Below are 23277 nucleotides of genomic sequence, written 5' to 3'. Positions count from 1 at the left end.
TCATCAATACATTAGATCTACAGTACGTAAGTGGTTTTGACGGAAAGTGATTTTTTATTGTTTGTGTATATATACATTTATACATATAGTATGTAAATAGCACACCTATTGTTATGATCCTGTGACTGATTTGCCAAAGGGTGGAGCTTTAAGAACACTCATGTTCTTCGAATGTTTTGATTTTGGGTTAAAGTGAAGTTATTCGAGGGACAAACTAAACTGGTCTTAGATCAGTGTATTGGCAACTTCATCCTACTTATTGCATGGTCATATACTTCCCACCAGAGAGTGCTAGAGCAACCCAGAAGCCTCCGTGGTATTACTACACAAAAAGCCTGTGTACAGGAAAACACTTAATATTGGTAATAATACGGTGAATTGTCCTTGCTACGCAACAGCAGCTGTCTTCCCATGTTTCCCCTCAGAGCAGCAGTGAGCAATGTGTCTCAGTCAGTCCCCGGTACTGACCTCCAGGAGAATGACCCACAGTCCGGCCTCCTCACAACAGGCAGATGCTAGTTCTACTATTTGCTTTTCTTCTTCACTCTGGCGGATGTTTCTGGTTGGTCTCTGGGGTTGTTTACATGAACACAGATGTAGGCTACAGGTCAGTGATTTCTACATTCCCATGGGCACGCACATACCTCCAAGAGCAAACAATTATTGGACTAAAACTAAAGTGTGTGTGTGTCTGCGTATCAGTCGGTCTTTTTTTCTGTGAATGTCAAACTGTGTGTAACTGAATGTGTGTGTCCTCAGCCCAGGGTGTGGCAGCGGCAGGCTGTGTGCCGGGGGTCACAGCAGGGGGCTGCTGATTGGTCTGTGGCGTAGTCGGCCGTGGACACTGATTGGTCAGTGGCAATGTCATAGAGCAGCGCCTCCCTCCACCTCCTCACCCTCTCATCCACCTCCTTGTACTCCTCCGTGGTGGGGTCCAGGGGTCTCTCCTCGCCCTTGTCGACAGACAGGTCAAATATCATAGGGGGGTCGTGGAGCTCCTGCCTCCCTGTAGACCCCCCACACGCCTCAGCCGCACCTGTAGGGGCAACATGTACTACAGTAAACTAAACTATCAATACTACTATTTCACTAAACTATCAATACTACAGTAGACCAATCAAATCTCAGTCAGTCACTCACTACACCTGACCAAGCATACCAATGGAGTTTATCCAGATCCCTTTTAGCCGTTACTTTAGCGGCTGTATTACCCGTGATGTAGAAGGCCTTGTGGCGCCCCAGTCTGACGGTCTGCAGGTCCCCATACTTCCCTGCAGCGCCACTGTTGGGGTGGAAGAGGAACTGCAAGTAGGGAGAGGAAGACAAATGAGAGAGACTCGTTCCAGAAATCCATCCGGTCATATTCCTGTTTCAGAGTAGTTCTACGACACTACATTTGTGTTATGACTAGCTCTGATAGCTCAGTGGGTCATACCTCATTTCCTGTTTCTTTGCCGTGTAGGAGGACGTCTGTGGCGTCGATACCGTCATAGCGTCTGTCCGATGGGGGGTTCACTCCAGCTAGGGAGAGGAGGGTGGGGAAGATATCCAGACCACTGGGAGAATGGAGAGGGGAGAGGGAGGGAGATCAGGAGAAAGAGGGGGTCAAGTTTGCACAAATAACGCAAAAGTGTAACATTCATTCACCTGTGTTTTGCATCTGAGCTGGGAGTAGCTTCAGATATATCTGTACTGTAATTATGACCAAACCTGAGCAGGGCAGAGCTGGTGCTGTTGGCTGGTACTCTGCCAGGCCAGTAGGACACTGTGGGCACCCTGTGCCCCCCCTCCCAAGTGGTCCGCTTGGCAGAGCCCCCACCTGACAGACAGGTAACAGACCAATACATGGACCATTGATGTCAATAAAACATAAGATTCATAATTTAGTTCAGTGAATTGATGCACTAGAATGCAAGTGCTGACCCAGGAAGTACTAACCTCTGCTGGTCTGCCACTTCCCCAGGAAAGGACCCACACTTCCTGCATACTGGCACTTTTGCTCCCAGGGGCCATTATCACCTGGAGAAAAACAAACAATACAGTGATGTTCAATGATCCAAATGGAAACATGATCGCTGGTAGTCAGTGATCACTCACCAGTGAACCAGATGAGAGTGTTCTCCTTGTCTGAGGCATCAGAGGCATTCTTTATTGCCCCCACCAGACCGTCCATCTCCCGCAGACTGGCAGCGTACACACCGCCCTCTGAGGGGTTGGGGGCGTAGGAAGGGGGGGACAGGGGGACGTGCATGTGTGCCAGAGCTACATAGAGCAGAAAAGGTTGTCCCCGTTCCCTATGAAGAAACATGTCATCATGATATTGATAACATAAAAGATCCCACATTTAAATGTTTGAGCACTGAGAAGGTATATTTGAGCTATGAGTATGGTAGGCTACTGTATATGCCTATAGATAGCCACTTGACTTGCTGGAGAAAGGGCAAGCTCTTCTCTTTGGCAGAGTGAGAGTTTATTAAGCCGTCACGAGACCTGATACTGTAAGCGATGGGCACTTCAAACAGGTGTGATGTAAAACGAGAGAGAGTCAGACTTACAGAATATTGTTCAGCACAAATAACCCCCTCTTAACACACATTTCTTACTGTTTAGGCAGCTGTGCTCTGACATTAGAGAATGGAACACCATCTTTGCTTTCGGAATCAGAATGTTGGCAAGAGACAGATTGTGAAATTGGGTTCTGAAAATAAACAGCACGTGCACTGACAAAAACATGTTACCATTTCTGTTCTAACAATCTGGGCTACATTCGTTCAGAACTATGTTCCCCTGCACTAACCTGTAAACATATCATGACATGACCAACATACAACTGTCTCATAGGCTATATCAACGGCAGCAACCCAAGTTACAGTACTGCATATGAGGGTTTTGTTCTATTAAATAGCTGTATGTTTTTTCCTGTCACATATATGTTTTATGGGCATATTTTACCTGGCTATGTGTATGACATTGAGTGCAGTGGATGTGTATCGCTGTGTTAGCCTCCACAGGTCCAGAGGCTGCTCTACAATGGTCCGGTTCTCAAACAGAGGCAGAGCCACTTTGGTGTAACAGCTGCTGTAACCACTCCTCTTCAATCTGGTTAAGTAGACAACACAAATATTCAGTATTAGGAGAATACAGAGTTCTGACTAGGGCTGTTACGGTGACCGTACTACCGCCACACCAGCGGTCAAGAGTCATGAAGGCAGTCAAATTCCACGTGACCGTTTAGTGGAACATTCCTGCTAATAGCCTGCTGCCGTGTGCTCACTGCTGCGCTTATAATGTGAAGAAATAGCCTTATAGTTTATCAACATTTTAAGCTAAACGTTCTGATCTGTTGCATCAGCCTCATTGGTTACATTTTTTTTTTTATGCTAATGGTTGTATTAATTTAGGATCTATCGCATCCCACAACTGTCCCAGACTATGTTTGGAATATTTATTTCTCGAATAGAATAGGTCGACCTTTGTACTATGGGGATAGTAAATTGACATAGGCTAGTGCTTTTGCTGTTCGTTAGGCCTACTCATCTTGTTGGCTGACAAAAATGAAATGTGGACAGTTGTTCCAATATCTTCAATATGCACCTCAGAATTGGATAAGTACGCGCGCAGTTGAGTCCCCGATGTGTCTGTCTTCACTTGTAGCTTATGAGAAAGACCCGATCATGTGACGAGCCATGTGAGTGAGAGGTGATTCGGAGCAAGCAGCACACAGGGAGAAGGGAATTAAAATTATTATATTCAGCCCAAGGGCACAATGACCACTGGCCACAAAATGCATGGATTTTTTAGGGGGCATTAGAGTCACACAAAGGGGATGCTGCCGGGAAATTCGAGGCATTATCAAATGCTTGTCAAATTGTGAATGAGAGACTGATAAAGTGTGTACAGCCTGCGCAAAAAACTAAGCAGAGCTCATGCCTTTCATGCTACTTTTTTCCAAACATCATTAGAGTCGCATCATGCAGCCTTAGAATGTATAAACATCATTCAGCTTTAGAATGTATAAACATATAGCCCAATGTTTGTATCACAACTAAAGTTACATTAATATCTCTAAAATAAGCATATAGGAGTAGCTGTTTCTTTATTAACCGCTCAACACAGAATAGCTGCATGTGTGCACTCCCGTAAATAGTTTGTAGAAAATATCCTTCCTGTTTTATTCAGCTTTGTTCAATTGTATTCTTCATGCTATAAAATACTATAAAATAATGCCATGGAATTCTAAGCAAATATTGTCTGCTAAATGAGCTAGTGGAGCCCACAGCCATTTGGCATAGCCAGATCAGGACAACTCAGAGTATGCTATTCTGTTCTTCTGAAATAGACTACATTTTCTTCATATCATGTTTCTTTTTTATCTTTCTTTTTTAAATGTAACCTTTATTTAACTAGGCAAGTCAGTTAAGAACAAATTCTTATTTACAATGACGGCCTACACCGGCCAAACCAGGATGACGCTGGGCCAATTGTGCGCTGCCCTATGGGACTCCCAATCACGGCCGGTTGTGATACAGCCTTAGACCTGTCTAAAAGAAATAATCAAATAAAATGTTATTAGTCATATGCGCCGAATACAACAGATGTAGACCTTACAGTGAAATGCTTACTTACGAGCCCTTAACCAACAACGCAGTTTTAAAAAAATACGGATAAGAATAAGAATAAGGAATAAAAGTAACAAGTAAACAAAGAGTAGCAGTAAAATAACAATAGCGAGACTATATACAGGGGGGTACCGGTACAGAGTCAATGTGCGGGGGCACCGGTTAGTTGAGGTAATATGTACATGTAGGTAGAGTCATTAAAGTGACTATGCATTGATGATAACTACAGAGAGTAGCAGCGGTGTAAAAGAGGGGGGGGGGGGGGGGGCAATGCAAATAGTCTGGGTAGCCATTTGATTATGTGTTCAGGAGTTTTATGGCTTGGGGGTAGAAAATGTTTAGAAGCCTCTTGGACATAGACTTGGCGCTCCGGTACCACTTCCCGTGTGGTAGCAGAGAGAACAGTCTATGACAAGGGTGGCTGGAATCTTTTACAATTTTTAGGGCCTTCCTCTGACACCGCCTGGTATAGAGGTCCTGGATGGCAGGAAGCTTGGCCCCAGTGATGTACTGGGCTGTTCGCACTACCCTCTGTAGTGCCTTGCGGTCGGAGGCTGAGCAGTTGCCATACCAGGCAGTGATGCAACCAGTCAGGATGCTCTCGATGGTGCAGCTGTAGAACCTTTTGAGGATCTGAGGACCCATGTCAAATCTTTTCAGTCTCCGAGGGGGAATAGGTTTTGTCTTGGTGTGCTTGGACCATGTTAGTTTGTTGGTCATGTGGACACCAAGGAACTTGAAGCTCTCAACCTGCTACACTGCAGCCCTGTCGATGAGAATGGGGGCGTGCTCGGTCCTCTTTTTCCTCATCTCCTTTGTCTTGATCAGGTTGAGGGAGAGGTTGTTGTCTGACCTCCTCCCTATAGTCTGCCTCGTCGTTGTCGGTGATCAGGCCTACCACTGTTGTGTCATCGGCAAACTTAATATTTTACATTTTAGTAATTTAGCAGACGCTCTTATCCAGAGCGACTTACAGTAATGAATGCATACATTTTTTTGTATTTTTTTTTTAGTGCTGGCCCCCCCGTGGGAATCGAACCCACAACCCTGGCATTGCAAACACCATGCGTTGCAAACACCATGCTCTACCAACTGAGCTACAGGGAAGGCTGGTGTTGGAGTCGTGCCTGGCCGTGCAGTCATGACTGAACAGGGAGTAGTACAGGAGAGGACTGAGCACACACCCCTGAGGGACCCCTGTGTTGAGGATCAGCGTGGCGGATGTGTTGTTACCTACCCTTACTACCTGGGGGTGGCCCGTCAGGAAGTCCAGGATCCAGTTGCAGAGGGAGGTGCAGGATCCAGTTGCAGAGGGAGGTGTTCAGTCCCAGGGTCCTTAGCTTATTGATGAGCTTTGAGGGCACTATGATGTTGAACGCTGAGCTGTAGTCAATGAATAGCATTCTCACATAGGTGTTCTTTTTGTCCAGTTGGAAAAGGGCAGTGTGGAGTGCAATAGAGATTGCATCATCTGTGGATCTGTTGGGGGGTATACAAATTGGAGTGGGTCTAGGGTTTCTGGGATAATGGTGTTGATGTGAGCCATGACCAGCCTTTCAAAGCACTTCATGGCTACAGACGTGAGTGCTACGGGTCGGTAGTCGTTTAGGCAGGTTACCTTAGTGTTCTTGGGCACAGACACTATGGTGGTCTGCTTAAAACATGTAGGTATTACAGACTCAGACAGGGAGAGGTTGAAAATGTCAGCGAAGTCACTTGCCAGTTGGTCAGCGCATGCTCGCAGTACACATCCTGGTAATCCGTCTGGCTCTGCAGACTTGTGAATGTTGACCTGTTTTACTCACATCAGCTGCGGAGAGCGTGATCACACAGTCATCCAGAACAGCTGCTGCTCTCATGCATGTTTCAGTGTTATTTGCCCCAAAGCGAGCATAGAAGTAGTTTGGGCAGCTCTTGGCTGTGCTTCCCTTTGTAGTCTGTAATGGTTTGCAAGCCCTGCCACATCAGATGAGCATCAGAGCCAGTGTAGTACGATAGTACGATTCTATCTTAGTCCTGTATTGACGCTTTGCCTGTTTGATGGTTCGTCGGAGGGCATATAAGCTCTTATAAGCTTCCGGGTTAGAGTCCCGCTCCTTGAAAGCGGCAGCTCTAGCCTTTAGCTCAGTGGGGATGTTGCCTGTAATCCATGGCTTCTGGTTGGGGTATGTAGGTATGGTCACTGTGGGGACAAAGATATCGATGCACTTATTGATGAAGCCAATGACTGATGTGGTGTACTCCTCAATGCCATCGGGGGAATCCCGGAACATATTCCAGTCTGTGCTAGCAAAACAGTCCTGTAGTTTAGCATCTGCTTCATCTGACCACTTTGTTATTGATCTAGTCACTGGTGCTTCCTGCTTTTTGATTGTAAGCAGGAATCAGGAGGATAGAATTATGGTCAGATTTGCCAAATGGAGGGCGAGGGAGAGCTTTGTATGCGTCTCTGTGTGTGGAGTAAAGGTGGCCCAGAGTTCTTTTTCCTCTGGTTGCACATTTAACATGCTGATAGAAATTTGGTAAAACGGATTTAAGTTCCCCTGCATTGAAGTCCCCGGGTACTAGGAGCGCTGCCTCTGGTGAGCTTTTTCTTGTTTGCTTATGGCGGAATACAGCTCATTCAATGCAATCTTAGTGCCAGCCTCTGACTGTGGTGGTATGTAAACAGCTACGAAAAATACAGATGAAAACTCTCTAGGTAGATAGTGTGGTCTACAGCTTATCATGAGATATTCTACCTCAGGCGAGCAATAGCTTGAGACTGCCTTAGATATCGTGCACCAGCTGTTATTTACAAAAATATAGTCCGCCACCCCTTGTCTTACCAGACGCCGCAGTTCTATCCTGCCGGTGCAGTGTATAACCAGCCAGCTGTATGTTGATAGTGTTGTCGTTCAGCCACGTCTCCGTGAAGCATAAGATATTACAGTTTTGAATGTCCTTTTGGTAGTCTAATCTTCTGCGTAGGTCATCTATTTTATTGTCCAAAGACTGCACGTTTGCTAGCAGAATGGAAGGAAGTGGGGGTTAATTCAATCGCCTACGAATTCTCAGCGGCCAGCCGGTCCTCCTGCCCCCTTTTCTCCACCTCCTCTTCATGCAAATAACGGGGATCTGGGCCAGTTCCCGAGAAAGCAGTATATCGTTCGTGTTGGTCAGACTCGTTAAAGGAAAAAAAGGATTCTGCCAGTCCGTGGTGAGTAATCACAGTCCTGATGTCCAGAAGTTATTTTTAGTCATAAGAGATGGTAGCGGTAACATTATGTACAAAATAAGTAAAAAAATAAGTTACAAACAACGCAAATAAACTAACAAAAAAACACAATCGGTTGGGGGAACGTAAAACATCTGCCTTCTTCACCTGCGCCATCTTAATAGCCTACAATATAATGGCTTTATTGTGAAGGTGTAGGCTATATTACATGGATTTATTAGACTTGTTAAAATGTAGATGTTCCAAAGGTCTGCATCAGCGGCTTGTAGGCTATGTGTGGAAGACAGGACGTCCTAAATGTGTTTATGTTAATTAACGGTCAATTACTGTGAAACGGCAGTTATTTGCTTGACAATCACCGGCTTACAAGATTTTGTGACCGCCACAGCCCTAGTTCTGGCAAGTAAATGTATGATTCATGCAGGAAAAATGATATTTCTGGGTCTCAAATTAGGATCTAGCCCAGTCTGTATAGACTCATCTGTCTATGAGAGCAAACAAAGACCCCTGTGTATGTTTGTGTACCTCTGTTAACCATGAGCATACAACCCCCACCTGTTGTGTAGTATCTGTGGTCCGGGGGGACAGGGAGGGCAGGAGGGCAGGTCGTAACCAGGCAGGTCTGTACAGCCCATATCATTACTGTATGGGATCCCCAGGTAGTAGTCGAAACCTGCCCACAGAAAGCAATAAGACACTCGTTGTTTAAGTCCTCACATTCACTGTAACACCTGCACTACTGTGGCTTCATGCAGATAGATATAGTAGGTATAATATGTCAACAATTTAACTCAAGAATCCAATGCCTCTTACCTCTGTTGGTGGGACTATACGGACCATTGTGCCCTAGATGCCATTTACCTGCACTTACAACAGAGAAAACACAACGGGTTAGAACAGAATAAAATAGAATAGAGCAGGATAGAATAGAACAAAACATAATAAAATATAGAACAGAATAAAATAGAAGAGGTCTCTTTGCCTCTCACCGATCATGGCTGTGTAGTATCCACCCTGGTGCAGTATCTCGGCCAGGGTGGTCTCAGAGAGGGGTAGCCCCCCCACGGATCCCACAGCGAAGTTATGTGTGACCCCGTTCCTCAGGCCGTGTCGGCCTGTGAGGAGAGCAGCACGGGACGGGGAGCAGGTGGAGGCTGGGGAGTGGAAGTCTGTCAACCTGGAGGACACAGATGAAAGGGGTTATGGAGGACAAAATGGGTTTTGAACAAATAAAGTGGTGGTGACCAACACTTGTTCTGGACTAGAGAGTTACAGGGTGTGCAAATACTTACAATACATAAGTAAGACATGTGTAGCTCATGATTCAATAATGGTATTTGACACCAGGACTGGAACTAAAGCCTTTACCTCCTGTAGCAGTTATCCATGACAGTTCTATCCTGTGAGAAAAAGCCTACTTTAAGTTAGGCTAGTTGGTTAGTGAACAGGCTAACAAGAGCTGTACCTCATTCCTTGCTGGGCCATCAGATCCAGATGAGGGGTTTGGCTTGACCTCTGACCCACCTGCTGGTTGGCTCCTAGGTCTCCCCATCCAATATCATCTGCCAGAATGATGATGAAGTTGGGTCTCCTGCTGCGGGTCCTGTCCCCAGCTTCATTCTGGCTCACTGTGTGGAACAGTAGCCCACAGAGCAGTGTCCCAGCTAATAGGAGCAGGAAGACACTCCCTGCCATTCTGGTTCAAGACCTGGGAGAGTGACAGAGTAAGACAAGGCAAAGAACTGATCAAAACTAAGGTCCCACGAGACACTTTTATAGCAGCTTTGGGTTGAACAATGTATTATTCATTACTATAACAATTATAACAATCATGGTCAACTGCACACAGGCAGCACTCTGACAGTTATTAGGTGCAGGGGGCTGCAGTAGACTGATATAGGACCGAGCTGACTGATTGTAACCTGATCCCCTTAACCCCTGTGTTTCTTCATGAGTGTGTGTGTGGGGGTGTGTAGGTGTGTGTGTGAGTGAGAGTATGTGTGAGAGAGAGAGAGAGAGAGAGAGAGAGAGAGAGAGAGAGAGAGAGCGAGAGAGAGAGAGACAGAGAGAGAGAGAGAGAGCCACAGTAAGGTTGTCACTGGTTTCACCGGTCATAAACTGAACAGCACACAAGATTACCACACAGCACAATGTGAAAAACATTTGGGAAAGAGACAGATCTTTTATCTCTAAAACTGAAAAACAGGTAAGATTTATGCAATACTAATTTTACTATCTTGAAGTAAAGATTCTGTATCTGACTGAGAAGTATTGATTGAAAAGGAGCAACAAGTGAGCTGGCAAAGAGTAAACAAACCTACAGTTATCTACAATCCACGTTACCAACAGCATGAGACCTATACTATGGGTAGTTCAACGCTGTCCTTCACAAACACGTGCTACCTTTAAATTGAAGACGCGGGCTTTCCTCTCCTCAGCTCTCCTTTCCTTAATTCATTCTTCAAAATATTGGAGAAGTGGAAGCAATATGGCAGAGACCCACCCTGGGGATTTGCTTTCACCGGTGGTTATTCGAGATCAGTCCACTAAAGGTGAGGAATAAGGTTAGGAGCCTAAAGTTCTGTTCTCATTATAATAATTATTTAGACAGTTCCAAATTAGTGAGATTTTTCAGTTAGTAAGTGAATGTTATTTATAATAAGGTTTACCTGTAGAAAATGGATGGTCCTCCCTTTGGCAAAATAGTTTACCTAAACCCTATCTGAACGCAAAAAAATAAGAAGACCCTCCCCTACAGCTAAATTAATAATTAAAACAAAAGTGGACGGCGTTTACCCGCACTTCTTGGACAGACCAGGCAGAGCCTCAAATATGAGAAACTGTTCTTCGTCCTGTAGCCTACATGGCAATGCGGAATTTTGATAGTGCAAAGGGCTGCAGGTCAGGAGGTTGTGGGTATGCAGACCACCGTGGACATGAGTAGGGGTGCAAAGATCTCCTTTATAGTAAAAGCACTGCATTAATCTATCATCGTATATAGAAAAAATAGCATTTTCTAATTAATTTGACATATTAGAGGAATATTTTTTTATACCACAATAATTACCGAAATTACAGCCTAAGAATGGACAAAGAAATAGGCCTATGTGTTCATTTTATCACATTTCTCCCATGCCAAATCAGTGTGTCTTGTTTGCAACGAAACTGTCCGTTTGCAAATAATTACATCCGAGACGTCATTATGAATCTGAGCATTGTACTTTCAAAAGTTAGGCCTACATTTCTAACCCAGACAGAGTAGGCCTACCGACACAGAACAGTGTAAGCTTTAACTGTTGGCTACTCTTCTTCCGTGGCTTAACCCAACGAGAGAAGGTCGTTGGGTTAAGTCTTTCCCTAAAAGTGTTTCCCTAAAAGCTGTCTGGGTTTAAACATCTTCTATTGTACAGAAAGTTAATAGCTTAATCAATTGACAGTGAAAGGATTAGATTACTTCATAAGCAAAGTCAGCCTCTGAAGGTCAACGAAACTAAACAATGATATCCCCATTTGCATCGGAGTCACGTCTTTCCTGGGTATTTTACAGCTTGTTTCTAACATAAAGCATCGCAGACTAAAGCTCTGTTATAGATCACTTTATATAATCGGATACATTTGATTTTCTTCAAAATCATTTGCCATTTTCTGTAATAAAAAGGTATGCCTATGGCATATCCTCTCATCATACCCCCTCAATTCGAGTTTTATGGTGGGTGGAGGAATTGACCCACAAATCCAGCCTATAGCCTAAACATATAGGCCTATCTATTATTTCTTAAAATGGGAAGAAATAGGCTCCAACACAAAGCACTCGTTGTTAGTAAGACCCCCATGAAATGGACAAAAATGAATGGCAACTTATTGGCATTGGGAGAACCATACACAATCGCAAATACCACTCAAATGGACGGCAGTTCATCAAAACCATATTGCAACCGGGAACATTGCAAATGCAAAGTGTAATAAACCAAAATTCCCATAGGGGATGAGCGCCCTCCACCATAGATTTTCATATGGGAAATGGTCACAAAGTCAGGTCCCAAGGGTGAAATTTTCAAAATCTAATTTTTTTCAAAATGTTAAAACCTCATTAAAAAGTGCTTTGTTTTGCCAATTATACATATTTTTAGGTCAATTATACATATGTAGTAACCGTACGGACATACATTTGTCTTCTTTTATTGAGTTTGTCCATAAGGCTATATTTTGTCCATTTGCAATATATGATCATAGGAAGTCGGCTTCCGAACCAAAAAGTCAGTGTACCATGTACAAATGGCATATGAAATGTCCAAATGGCATATATACTGACCAAATGATATATATCACTTTGTTAAGCCCTGAATCAACCTAGAAGGTTTATTTGTCATGTTTGATCATAGGAAGTCATAGGAAGTAAGAATTTCTCATTGATGTTGATTCAGCATGTCCATTTCGTAATGGGAAGTCCTTATGGATATACATTGGCAATGGACACTGTCAACTTGCAGAAGAGCATATTCACACTGACAATATAGAATATGTGTAATGGACACTGTCTAATCGCTCATTGGTGTTGATTTCAGCCTGTCCATTTGGTGATGTTAAATCCCTCATTAAATACATTGGAAATGTACAATTGTACACTGTCCATTGACAATGTCTTACAATGGGCATTTAACATCACGAATTGGACATGCTCTAATATACTGCAGAAATGCCCAATTGAATGGCTCGTTGAACTCAGGATGGCCGAGCAGTGATAGACGTTCCTGAGTTTCAAGTCTTTACGTTAAGAACTGACTGATTTATAGAGGGTTGAATGCAGTGTTTTTCACTAACTACAAGTTGTGAAATCAAAACCACTTTTAGGGTGAATTTAACCACTCCCGGTTGCTCCAGGAAGCTAAGAATCAACACAGGTAATCCTCATAGTGGCCTGATGGATTGTCATTGAAGACAGTTTGATTTGGCAATTATAACCCACGAAAGCATCAGGTTGAATTTAGGGGAGGAGGCAATGTATTCCTATGGGGAGAGATGTCATTGTAAACTGTCAGAAGAAAACACCCTGTTTTCACTGTTAAGGGTTAATTCTACACGGTCAATGTTAGGCTTGCGCATTCTCCTATATTCCTTTCACATTCCACAACCTTGTGTTTCCTTTCAAATGGTACCAAGTATATGCATATCCTTGCTTCATGGCCTGAGCTACAGGCAGTTAGATTTGAGTATGTCATTTCAGCCGAAAATTGAGGGAAAAAGGGGTGGATCCTTAAGAGGTTTAACTCGGGTCAAACGTCTCAGGTAGCCTTCCACAAGCTTCCCAAAATAAGTTGGGTGAACTTTGGCCCATTCCTCCTGACAGAGCTGGTGTAACTGAGTCAGGTTTGTAGGCCTCCTTGCTCGCACACGCTTTTTCAGTTCTGCCCACACATTTTCTATAATATTGAGGTCAGGGCTTTGTGATGGCCACTCCAATACCTTGACTTTGTTGTCCTTAAGCCATTTTGCCACAACTTTGGAAGTATGCTTGGGGTCATTGTCCATTTGGAAGACCCATTTGCGACCAAGCTTTAACTTCCTGACTGATATCTTGCTTCAATATATCCACATAATTTTCCTCCCTCATCTATTTTGTGAAGTGCACCAGTTCCTCCTGCAGCAAAGCACCCCCACAACATGATGCTGCCACCCCCGTGCTTCATGTTTGGAATGGTGTTCTTCGGCTTGCAAGTCTCCCCCCTTTTCCTCCAAACATAACGATGGTCATTATGGCCAGACAGTTCTATTTTTGTTTCATCAGATTAGAGGACATTTCTCCAAAAAGTACGATCTTCGTCCCCATGTGCAGTTGCAAACCGTAGTCTGGCTTTTTTATGGCGGTTTTGGAGCAGTGGCTTCTTCCTTGCTGAACGGCCTTTCTACCCTCCTGATATAGGACTCGTTTTACTGCAGATATAGTTACCTTTGTACCTGTTTCCTCCAGCATCTTCACATTTGCTGTTGTTCTGGGATTGATTTGCACTTTTCGCACCCAAGTACATTCATCTCTAGGAGACAGAATGCGTCTCCTTCCTGAGCGGTATGACAGCTGCATGGTCCCATGGTGTTTATACTTGCGTACTATTGTTTGTACAGATGAACGTGGTACCTTCAGGCGTTTGGAAATTGCTCCCAAGGATGAACCAGACTTGTCAACAATTGCTGATTTCCCCATGATGTCAAGCAAAGAGGCACTGAGTTTGAAGGTAGGCCTTGAAATACATCCAAAAATTTGACTCAAATGATGTCAATTAGCCTATCAGAAGCCTCTAAAGCCATGACATCATTTTCTGGAATTTTCCAAGCTGTTTAAAGGCACAGTCAACTTAGTGATTGTAAACCTCTGACCCACTGGAATTGTGATACAGTGATTTATAAGTGAAATAATCTGTCTGTAAAGAATTGTTGGAAAAATGACTTGTTTCATGCACAAAGTAGATGTCCTAAACGACTTGCCAAAACTATAGTTTGTTAACAAGAAATTTGCAGGCCGGACTCAGGGTTTGAATATCCATTGCTGTGTGTAATGCAGCCTATTTTTATTTACACCATCCCAGCAGCTATCTTACTAATTAAACTTTGTTCTGTGCATCTCCGAGCATGCACTTCGTAGCCAATAGCCTATAGATCATTTGATTGAGACCACACTAAATAGCCAGTTCGCAGATGTAAATGAGAACTTGTTCTCAACTGGCCTACCTGGTTAAATACAGGTGAAATTAAAAAATAATATGATATTGAGCGCCCAGCAGAGAATCAGAGATGAGGGGCGGCATTCGGCACACATCGATATGTAGCCTAATAATCAACTCATTATAAAACACTCCGAAATATTGAAACGTAATTAATGACAAATGACATGACCCTTCCTTCCCCTGGACGAGATTTAAATAATACTAACCCCTCCCCTTGACTGAAACTGAAAAAGCATGACCCTTCCCCATTTTCCTACTGTAAATACAGGTTTTTCAAGAGGCCCAATAATCACCTCTGTAGCCTAGTTAGAATACTTTTCATTGTGGTCTAACATTAATTACTGATTAAAATACTTTGGCAGCTTATAGCTTACAGCTTATAGCCAAATCGGTTAGATGCAAAATATCTAGAAGGCCCTAGAATGTAAGAGAACATGATGCCATGGGCTAAGACAAGTAAAGTAGTATCGGTGTTATACTTTAGGCTAAGTCAAGTCTATAGAGGGCTTACATTTATCTGCTGTTTGTCTTTCCTTTGGCTGAATGAGATAACGTGTTGGCACATTAAACATTGGTGTGGGTCGACCCACACAGATCTATACACACACTTTTGGTTATAAGACAGACAAGTCAGAAAAGACAAGTCAGCACTGCAGCAGCATAGGTTATGACCGTCGGAATGGATGAGTTACCAATGCCATAGGCTATTCACCAATGACATCAAGGGATGGCATTGCTCATTCATTCGTTGAGAAAAGGCTAACTGGATATGTGGAACGACAATAAAAAGGCAGTGAGTGAAACAGGTTTATGTGTGTGTGAATTGTAGTTATTGTTGCGTAATTGACGATGTGCTAATTAGCGCTGCTGCATTGATTAGGATCCTTGATGCAAAGTAACAGTTGCGTTGATGTAGCTTTTCAGGACACGTTGCTTGCTATATTGTTCCGGATGTAAGCAGCAACAACTTTCATCATAACATTGCCTGAAACGACAATAGTTTGCAAGTTGCAACTTTGTACCTAACATATGAAATTGATAAAGGATACTTTGTATTGACATTTTGCCATGTAATCCACAGGTAACAGTGATTGTATTACCGCTTTACAGTGACGTCTTGCTTGCAGAGTTATTGCGGACTCGAAGAACGTGCACGTTCACGCCAACAATGCGCGTTCACACATACCCACAGTGACCAAAGAGGGTTCGTTACAGTTGGGAGGGACTGACTCAGAAAGTCACATGTAAACTGCAATTTTTTTAATTTACTCTTCATAAATCAGCTAATCCTAGCCTTATATATATATATATATATATATATACACACACACACAATGTTAATATTAACATATTAACCTTATACCATACCAATAACATTTGCATTATTAACTATGTATTTATTTTCTTCCCAATCACAAGTGTTGTTTACTTGTTACCTTTTCTAAAAGTTCTCTATTGCCCCCTTCCCTACAGCATCTTCTGCTCCAACTATGACAGTGTGGGGGTCCAGAGTGAAGCGCTACATGGGGCCTAACGTCTACACGGCTCCCCCAGATGGTGGCTGGGGCTGGGTGGTGGCGGTCTGCTTCTTCCTGGTGGAAGTGTTCACCTACGGAGTCATCAAGAGCTTGGGCATCTTCCTCCAGGACCTGATGGGGGAGTTCGGGGAGAGCAACAGCCGAGTGTCTTGGATCATCTCCATCTGTGTCTTCACTATGACTTTCACTGGTGAGACTGGGGATGGGGGATGAGAGGGTCTAGGGCAGGGGTTCTTAAGCTTTTTCAGCTCAAGACCCAAATGAGGAATTGACTGTCCTCTCGTGAGCCAAATGGTTCTCCAAATTAAGAAGACATAGTGCATGATTATAGATGTATTCTCATAACTCATAAACTCTCACATGCCCAGGGCCCACTTTGGGTCCAGACCCATAGTTTAACAAACCCTAGTCCAGGGCAATTCTGGTTCTGAAGAGCTGCTGAGTGTGAAGGCTTGTGTTACTGTGCCAGACTGCTTGACCTCATAATAATGTTTTTAGGGTGATATTAACTGAAAAAGGTCAGATGCTCTATAGTGTGTCATATCTTGGCGCTAACAAGAGATACCTATCCGCTCTCTCCTCACAGCTCCTCTTGCTTCTATAATGACCAACCGATTTGGGTTCCGGCCAGTTGTTATGATTGGTGGACTCCTCATCTCCATAGGAACCATCGCCAGTGGCTTCACCAACTCCATCAACGAGATGTACATCACCATCGGACTCGTTGCAGGTAAGACAAAACAAATACACACAGGATATTGACCATCATAACTGTCACAGCGGCACCAGTGTTGTCACCAGTGGGTGTGCATGTGTGTCCTCTCCCCTCCACAGGTCTGGGGTACTGTCTGACCTTCCTGCCCACCGTCACCCTACTGTCTCAGTACTTCTCCCAGCGACGCTCCCTGGTCACAGCTGTCGCCTCCACGGGAGAGTCCTTCTCTGTGTTCGCCCTCGCCCCAGGTAAGAGGTCACAGTGGGACTAAAAGCCTCTGCTTACTAGCAAAGTTTCTCTTTAAAAATACAATGTTTCAGTTTACCAACCTTCCCATTACCTTAATCTCACTTTTCTCAATTGCTTTTTCTTTTAAAATTAACCCGCATTTAATTTGAGGTTGGATTGCATACCCTGACTACTATAGTATTGTACACTGCTCAAAAAAATAAAGGGAACACTTAAACAACACAATGTAACTCCAAGTCAATCACACTTCTGTGAAATCAAACTGTCCACTTAGGAAGCAACACTGATTGACAATACATTTCACATGCTGTTGTGCAAATGGAATAGACAACAGGTGGAAATTATAGGCAATTAGCAAGACACCCCCAATAAAGGAGTGGTTCTGCAGGTGGGGACCACAGACCACTTCTCAGTTCCTATGCTTCCTGGCTGATGTTTTGGTCACTTTTGAATGCTGGCGGTGCTTTCACTCTAGTGGTAGCATGAGACGGAGTCTACAACCCACACAAGTGGCTCAGGTAGTGCAGCTCATCCAGGATGGCACATCAATGCGAGCTGTGGCAAGAAGGTTTTCTGTGTCTGTCAGCGTAGTGTCCAGAGCATGGAGGCGCTACCAGGAGACAGGCCAGTACATCAGGAGACGTGGAGGAGGCCGTAGGAGGGCAACAACCCAGCAGCAGGACCGCTACCTCCGCCTTTGTGCAAGGAGGAGCAGGAGAAGCACTGCCAGAGCCCTGCAAAATGACCTCCAGCAGGCCACAAATGTGCATGTGTCTGCTCAAACGGTCAGAAACAGACTCCATGAGGGTGGTATGAGGGCCCGACGTCCACAGGTGGGGGTTGTGCTTACAGCCCAACACCGTGCAGGACGTTTGGCATTTGCCAGAGAACACCAAGATTGGCAAATTCGCCACTGGCGCCCTGTGCTCTTCACAGATGAAAGCAGGTTCACACTGAGCATGTGACAGACGTGACAGTGTCTGGAGACGCCGTGGAGAACGTTCTGCTGCCTGCAACATCCTCCAGCATGACCGGTTTGGCGGTGGGTCAGTCATGGTGTGGGGTGGCATTTCTTTGGGGGGCCGCACAGCCCTCCATGTGCTCGCCAGAGGTAGCCTGACTGCCATTAGGTACCGAGATGAGATCCTCAGACCCCTTGTGAGACCATATGTGGGTGCGGTTGGCCCTGGGTTCCTCCTAATGCAAGACAATGCTAGACCTCATGTGGCTGGAGTGTGTCAGCAGTTCCTGCAAGAGGAAGGCATTGATGCTATGGACTGGCCCGCCCGTTCCCCAGACCTGAATCCAATTGAGCACATCTGTGACATCATGTCTCGCTCCATCCACCAACGCCACGTTGCACCACAGACTGTCCAGGAGTTGGCGGATGCTTTAGTCCAGGTCTGGGAGGAGATCCCTCAGGAGACCATCCGCCACCTCATCAGGAGCATGCCCAGGCGTTGTAGGGAGGTCATACAGGCACGTGGAGGCCACACACACTACTGAGCCTCATTTTGACTTTTTTTTATGGACATTACATCAGTTGGATCAGCCTGTAGTGTGGTTTTCCACTTTAATTTTGAGTGTGACTCCAAATCCAGACCTCCATGGGTTGATACATTGGATTTCCATTGATTATTTTTGTGTGATTTTGTTGTCAGCACATTCAACTATGTAAAGAAAAAAGTATTTAATAAGATTATTTCTTTCATTCAGATCTAGGATGTGTTGTTTAAGTGTTCCCTTTATTTTTTTGAGCAGTATATTAAAAAAAAAAACTCCCCCATCTGCTCCTCAGCATTCTCTGCTCTGAGGGACTGTATCGGCTGGCGTTACACTCTGGTGGTGATCGGAGCTCTGCAGGGCATCATCATCATCTGTGGAGTTTTGCTAAGACCCATCTTCATCAGACCTGGACCAGCCACGGAGACAGAGACAGGTGGACTGGCTGACCAAGAGCTGAAGGCTCTGGATACTCTGAACAGACAGGAGGAGTCCTACACTAAGGAGAGATTGTACACTAAGGACAGTTCATATGCTAAGGATAGCTCTTACACACTGCAGAGTTCCTACTCTCAGGAGAACAAGCTGACTCATTGTTACTCCCTGAGCTCTGGAGAGTCTGAGGACTCTGGGGTCCAGTCCCTCCATCACCAGGTCCTGAATGATGGTAGCAAGGCAGGGGAGGAGATTCCTCTGAAGGGGAAAGAGGAGAAGGGAGAAAAGGGGGGGAAAGAGAGAAGAGAGAAGGAGGCGTCTTCACAGCTGTGCTTAGGAAGCAAGAAGGAGATGGAGAAGGATGAGGAGCAGACACCGACAGTATCCGCCCAGAAGCCAAAACTCCTTGACTTCTCCGTGCTGAGAGAAGGCAGCTTCATTTGCTATGCTCTCTTCGGCCTCTTCGCCACATTGGGTTTCTTTGCCCCTCAGCTCTACATCATCGAGCTGAGCGTGAGCCGTGGCGTAGAGCGCGACCGTGCAACCTACATGCTTTCCACCATGGCGGTTGCAGAGATCTTTGGTCGCATCTCCATTGGTTGGGTGCTAGGCAGGAAGCTGTTTAGAGGCAGGAAGCCCTTGGTGCTGCTAGGATGTGTAGTCCTGCTGTGCCTGGTGCTGGTGGCCTTTACCCTGGTGTGGGAGTTCTGGGGTCTGGCGATGTGTTGTGGGTTCTATGGTTTTTTTATGGGCACTGTGTCATCAACGCATATACCCATGCTGGCAGAGAAAGATGTGGTGGGCATAGAGAGGATGGCGTCAGCCGCGGGAGTCTATGTGTTTATACAGAGCTTCGCTGGGCTGGCCGGACCACCTCTAGGAGGTAAGAGATGCATTCAGGTCTCATATTTATTCACAGCTCTCTGTCATGTCATGTCTCTTTTGCTCTCTCTCTCACTAATGATAGATTTACCATTTGTTTTATTTTCATTATCATCAAATGAAATAACTTGATTAATTTGTGCATCATTTTTATGAATGAATTTTTTCAACTTATAAAAATGTTATTGTACTCTCAGGTGTTCTGGTGGACCTGACTCAGAACTACGGCTCAGCTTTCTACTCCTGTGCGGTGGGTATGGGTTTGGGAGCTGTGTTCCTGGGACTGGTACGACCAGCCAAGAGAGGCTTGCTCTGCTGCAGCAAGAGGGGGCCTCAAAATTGCCCAGAACCCCTGCAGGTGGGGCCAGGGAACCCTGTACCTCAGCGAGAGGGGAAGGAGACCCAGGACAGAGACAGTCTTCAGGACTTCCTAGAAGTTGACCTTGAGTTGGACCAGAAACAGGAAATCATTACTGAAAAAGGCCAACTGATGACAATCTCTACTTGAAAAGACATCACACAACTCAGAAGGAAACCCCATAAGAGTCTGAACTGAAGTCTTGGTTAAGCTAGTGCTGATTGAGACAAATCAGACAAATATGTGAATAAAGACTGCCATGGACGGATAAGGAATCTCTATCCTGTGATTTCAGATCTGGTTTTGGGAGTCTGGAGAGGTTTCATATATCCAGTCACTCACACTGAATAAAGGAAAGGGCATACTGAACATCCTGGATGTAAGGGGTGAAATGAACACTACAATCTTTGTTGTAAACTGAGACAACAATGTTATTATGGCTTCCATGAACATCAAAACACTGTGTTTTAGCTCATGGTACTGTTAGAGAGGATATACAAACAATATGTAGAGGCCAGTCATTAGATTTATGAAGTCAGCTGGGAAACCTTATTACGCTCACACTTGATTTCAAAGGTCAATTGTAAGGCAACTAGCTACAATAGGATTGTGAGTTTGCTCCCAAAAGTAACATTATAGTTGATTCAACTTACAATTGTATCTCATTTGGGAGTAAAGCTGAACAAACATACATTTTCAAGTTGAATTGTATGTTCACTCAACTTTTAATTTTAGGTTGAGTGAACATACGCTGATCAAAAATATAAACGCAACATGTAAAGTGTAAAGCCCATGTTTCATGAGCTAAAATTAAAGATCTAAATTGTCCATACGCACAAAAAGCTTATTTCTCTAAAATGTTGTGCACAAATGTGTTTACATCTCTGTTAGTGAGCGTTTCTCCTTTGCCAAGATAATCCATCCACCTGACAGGTGTGGCATATCAATGAGCTGATTAAACATCATGATCATTACACAGGTGCACCTTGGGGACAATAAAAGGCCACTCTAAAATGTGCCGTTTTGTCACACAACACAATGCCACAGCTGTCTCAAGTTGAAGGAGCGTGCAATTGGCATGCTGACTGCAGGAATGTCCACCAGAGCTGTTGCCAGAGAATGTCATGTTATTTATCCACCATAAGCCGCCTCCAACGTTGTTTTAGAGAATTTGTCAGTACGTCCAACCGGTCTCACAAGCGCAGACCATGTTTATGGCGTTGTGTGGGTGAGCAGTTTGCTGATGTCAACGTTGTAAACAGAGTGCCCCATGATTGTGGTGGGGTTATGGTATGGGCAGGCACAAGCTACAGAAAACAGCGAACACAATTGCATTTTATCGATGGCAATTTGAATGCACAGAAATACCGTGACGGGATCCTGAGGCCCATTATCGTGTAATTAATCTGCCGTCATCACCTCATGTTTCAGCATGATAATGCACGGCCCCATGTTGCAAGGATCTGTATACAATTCCTGGAAGCTGAAAATGTCCCAGTTCTTCCATGGCCTGCATACTCACCAGACATGTCACCCATTGAGCAGGTTTGGGATGCTCTGGATCGACGTGTACGACAGCGTGTTCCAGTTCTAGACAATTTCAAATATAACTTTGCACAGCCATTGAAGAGGAGTGGGACAACATTCCACAGGCCGCAATCAACAGCCTGATCAATTCTATGCGAAGGAGATCACACCAGATACTGGCTGGTTTTCTGATCCAAGCACCCAATTTTGTTTTGGTATCTGTGACCAACAGATGCATATCGGTATTCCCAGTCATGTGAAATCCATAGATTATGGCCAAATTCATTTATTTCAATTGACTGATTTCCTTATATGAACTGTAACTCAATAAAACATTTGAAATCGTTGCATGTTGAGTTTATATTTTTGTTCAGGATACAATTGAACTTGAAAATGTATTCTACCCTATTCGCATAGTTTCATTTTACACTAGGAAAAATGACAATACATTAATCACAAGGCCTTTCTTTGAGGGCCTAATTACACACTAACACAGTGGTTTGAAACTCCATGTTAACAGGCCACATCTGCAATTCACATTATGCTGACTTGCAAAGGATAGCCAACTACTGGAACTTTTAATCACCTGCAAACTGCATTCAGAATGACTGCCAGCATAAGTAAGATTGTTTATTGAGACTACCTAAATCATATAAACTGGAACAGCCACCTCAGTAATGGGTCTAAAAAGTCCAACCACTAACAGATTGAATTACTTTAGAAATGTTATTTATGTATCATAAGATTAATCAACCAAATCAATGAACATGCACAAACAGGTATTGAAACAAAATATTCTGAAATTCAACCTGCGATATTGCATGCTGGGAAATGTGATAATGATGGGCATGGTTGAGTGGTTTTGAGCAAACATACATTTATAATTTTACTCAACAAGCTTGTTCAAATTCAGCTCACTTAAAGGAGAGTTTGTTGAATCAATGTACAATTGTAAGGCAACTAGCTGCAATAGGATTGGGAGTTTGCTCAACATTTGGGCATATAGCTGAACCAACATACAGTGTTGCCTTCCAAAGGCAAACATGAATTTGACATTTTACTCAAAAAGCTTTTTTAAAATTCAGCTCACTTCGAGTTTGTTGAGTGAACTAACTTTAAAGGGTGACTGCTCTTCCTGATTTGGCCTCGTTTTAGATTTGGCTAATTAAGAAATGATAGCAGCCATGACTGAATTTAAAACGTGGGACGTGATTTGACGTGGATGTCTCTTGTGTGTGTTCACAAGTGGGAAAAGTTAGCTAAACGATTTAGCCAATTAGCTTCAGCTGGTTGGTATGCGACCATAGCAAAATTGGTTTGACTTTGGATAGCCCATCTCTGGGTATAGTTAGCGACGGTCAATAAATGACACAATGTAAATGGGACAACATTTTCATGTTGCACATATTTTGTTGTCTCATTAAATGCTTTCAATATTTGTATATGAATTTCTAGTTGGTTTGAGGTTAAGTCATTGAAATCTGGAGCTATTGACCTTGTACAATATTGTCCCAT

The 23277-nt window shown here is 44.0% G+C and overlaps 2 protein-coding genes across 8 annotated transcripts; one reads left to right on the top strand and one right to left on the bottom strand.

Moving 5' to 3' along the window:
- Positions 1-409: 409 nt before the first annotated feature.
- On the bottom strand, positions 410-15737 carry arsg (arylsulfatase G). 4 transcript variants are annotated; one of them, XM_014179774.3, is made up of 13 exons: positions 10240-10374; positions 9302-9544; positions 8826-9013; positions 8650-8697; positions 8392-8509; positions 2953-3099; positions 2098-2294; positions 1939-2019; positions 1711-1819; positions 1436-1556; positions 1212-1302; positions 897-1036; positions 410-546 (listed from the first exon to the last, which is right to left on the bottom strand). In XM_014179774.3, exons 2-13 carry the CDS (start codon positions 9529-9531, stop codon positions 451-453), a joined length of 1566 nt encoding a protein of 521 aa, XP_014035249.1. In that variant the 5' UTR covers positions 9532-9544; positions 10240-10374; the 3' UTR covers positions 410-450. The 4 variants fall into 4 exon arrangements, with proteins under 4 accessions (XP_014035249.1, XP_014035248.1, XP_014035246.1 ...); XM_014179773.3 differs by lacking the exon at positions 10240-10374 and adding an exon at positions 15656-15737 and having other exon boundaries at positions 422-1036; XM_014179771.3 differs by having other exon boundaries at positions 422-1036.
- Positions 9869-22109, top strand: LOC106589594 (monocarboxylate transporter 7). 4 transcript variants are annotated; one of them, XM_045710403.2, is made up of 7 exons: positions 9869-10042; positions 13957-14066; positions 16029-16283; positions 16680-16823; positions 16928-17056; positions 18856-19878; positions 20075-22109. In XM_045710403.2, the coding sequence occupies exons 3-7, from the start codon at positions 16046-16048 to the stop codon at positions 20383-20385; spliced, it is 1845 nt and encodes a 614-aa protein (XP_045566359.1). In that variant the 5' UTR covers positions 9869-10042; positions 13957-14066; positions 16029-16045; the 3' UTR covers positions 20386-22109. The 4 variants fall into 4 exon arrangements, with proteins under 4 accessions (XP_045566359.1, XP_014035233.1, XP_014035232.2 ...); XM_014179758.3 differs by lacking the exon at positions 13957-14066; XM_014179757.3 differs by lacking the exons at positions 9869-10042; positions 13957-14066 and adding an exon at positions 10283-10388.
- The last annotated feature ends 1168 nt before the right edge of the window (positions 22110-23277 follow it).

This window comes from Salmo salar, chromosome 28 (genome assembly GCF_965601325.2).
Source record: "Salmo salar chromosome 28, fSalSal1, whole genome shotgun sequence".
Classification (NCBI taxonomy): Eukaryota; Metazoa; Chordata; class Actinopteri; order Salmoniformes; family Salmonidae; genus Salmo; species Salmo salar.
This window is presented reverse-complemented; position numbering and strand designations above follow the sequence as displayed.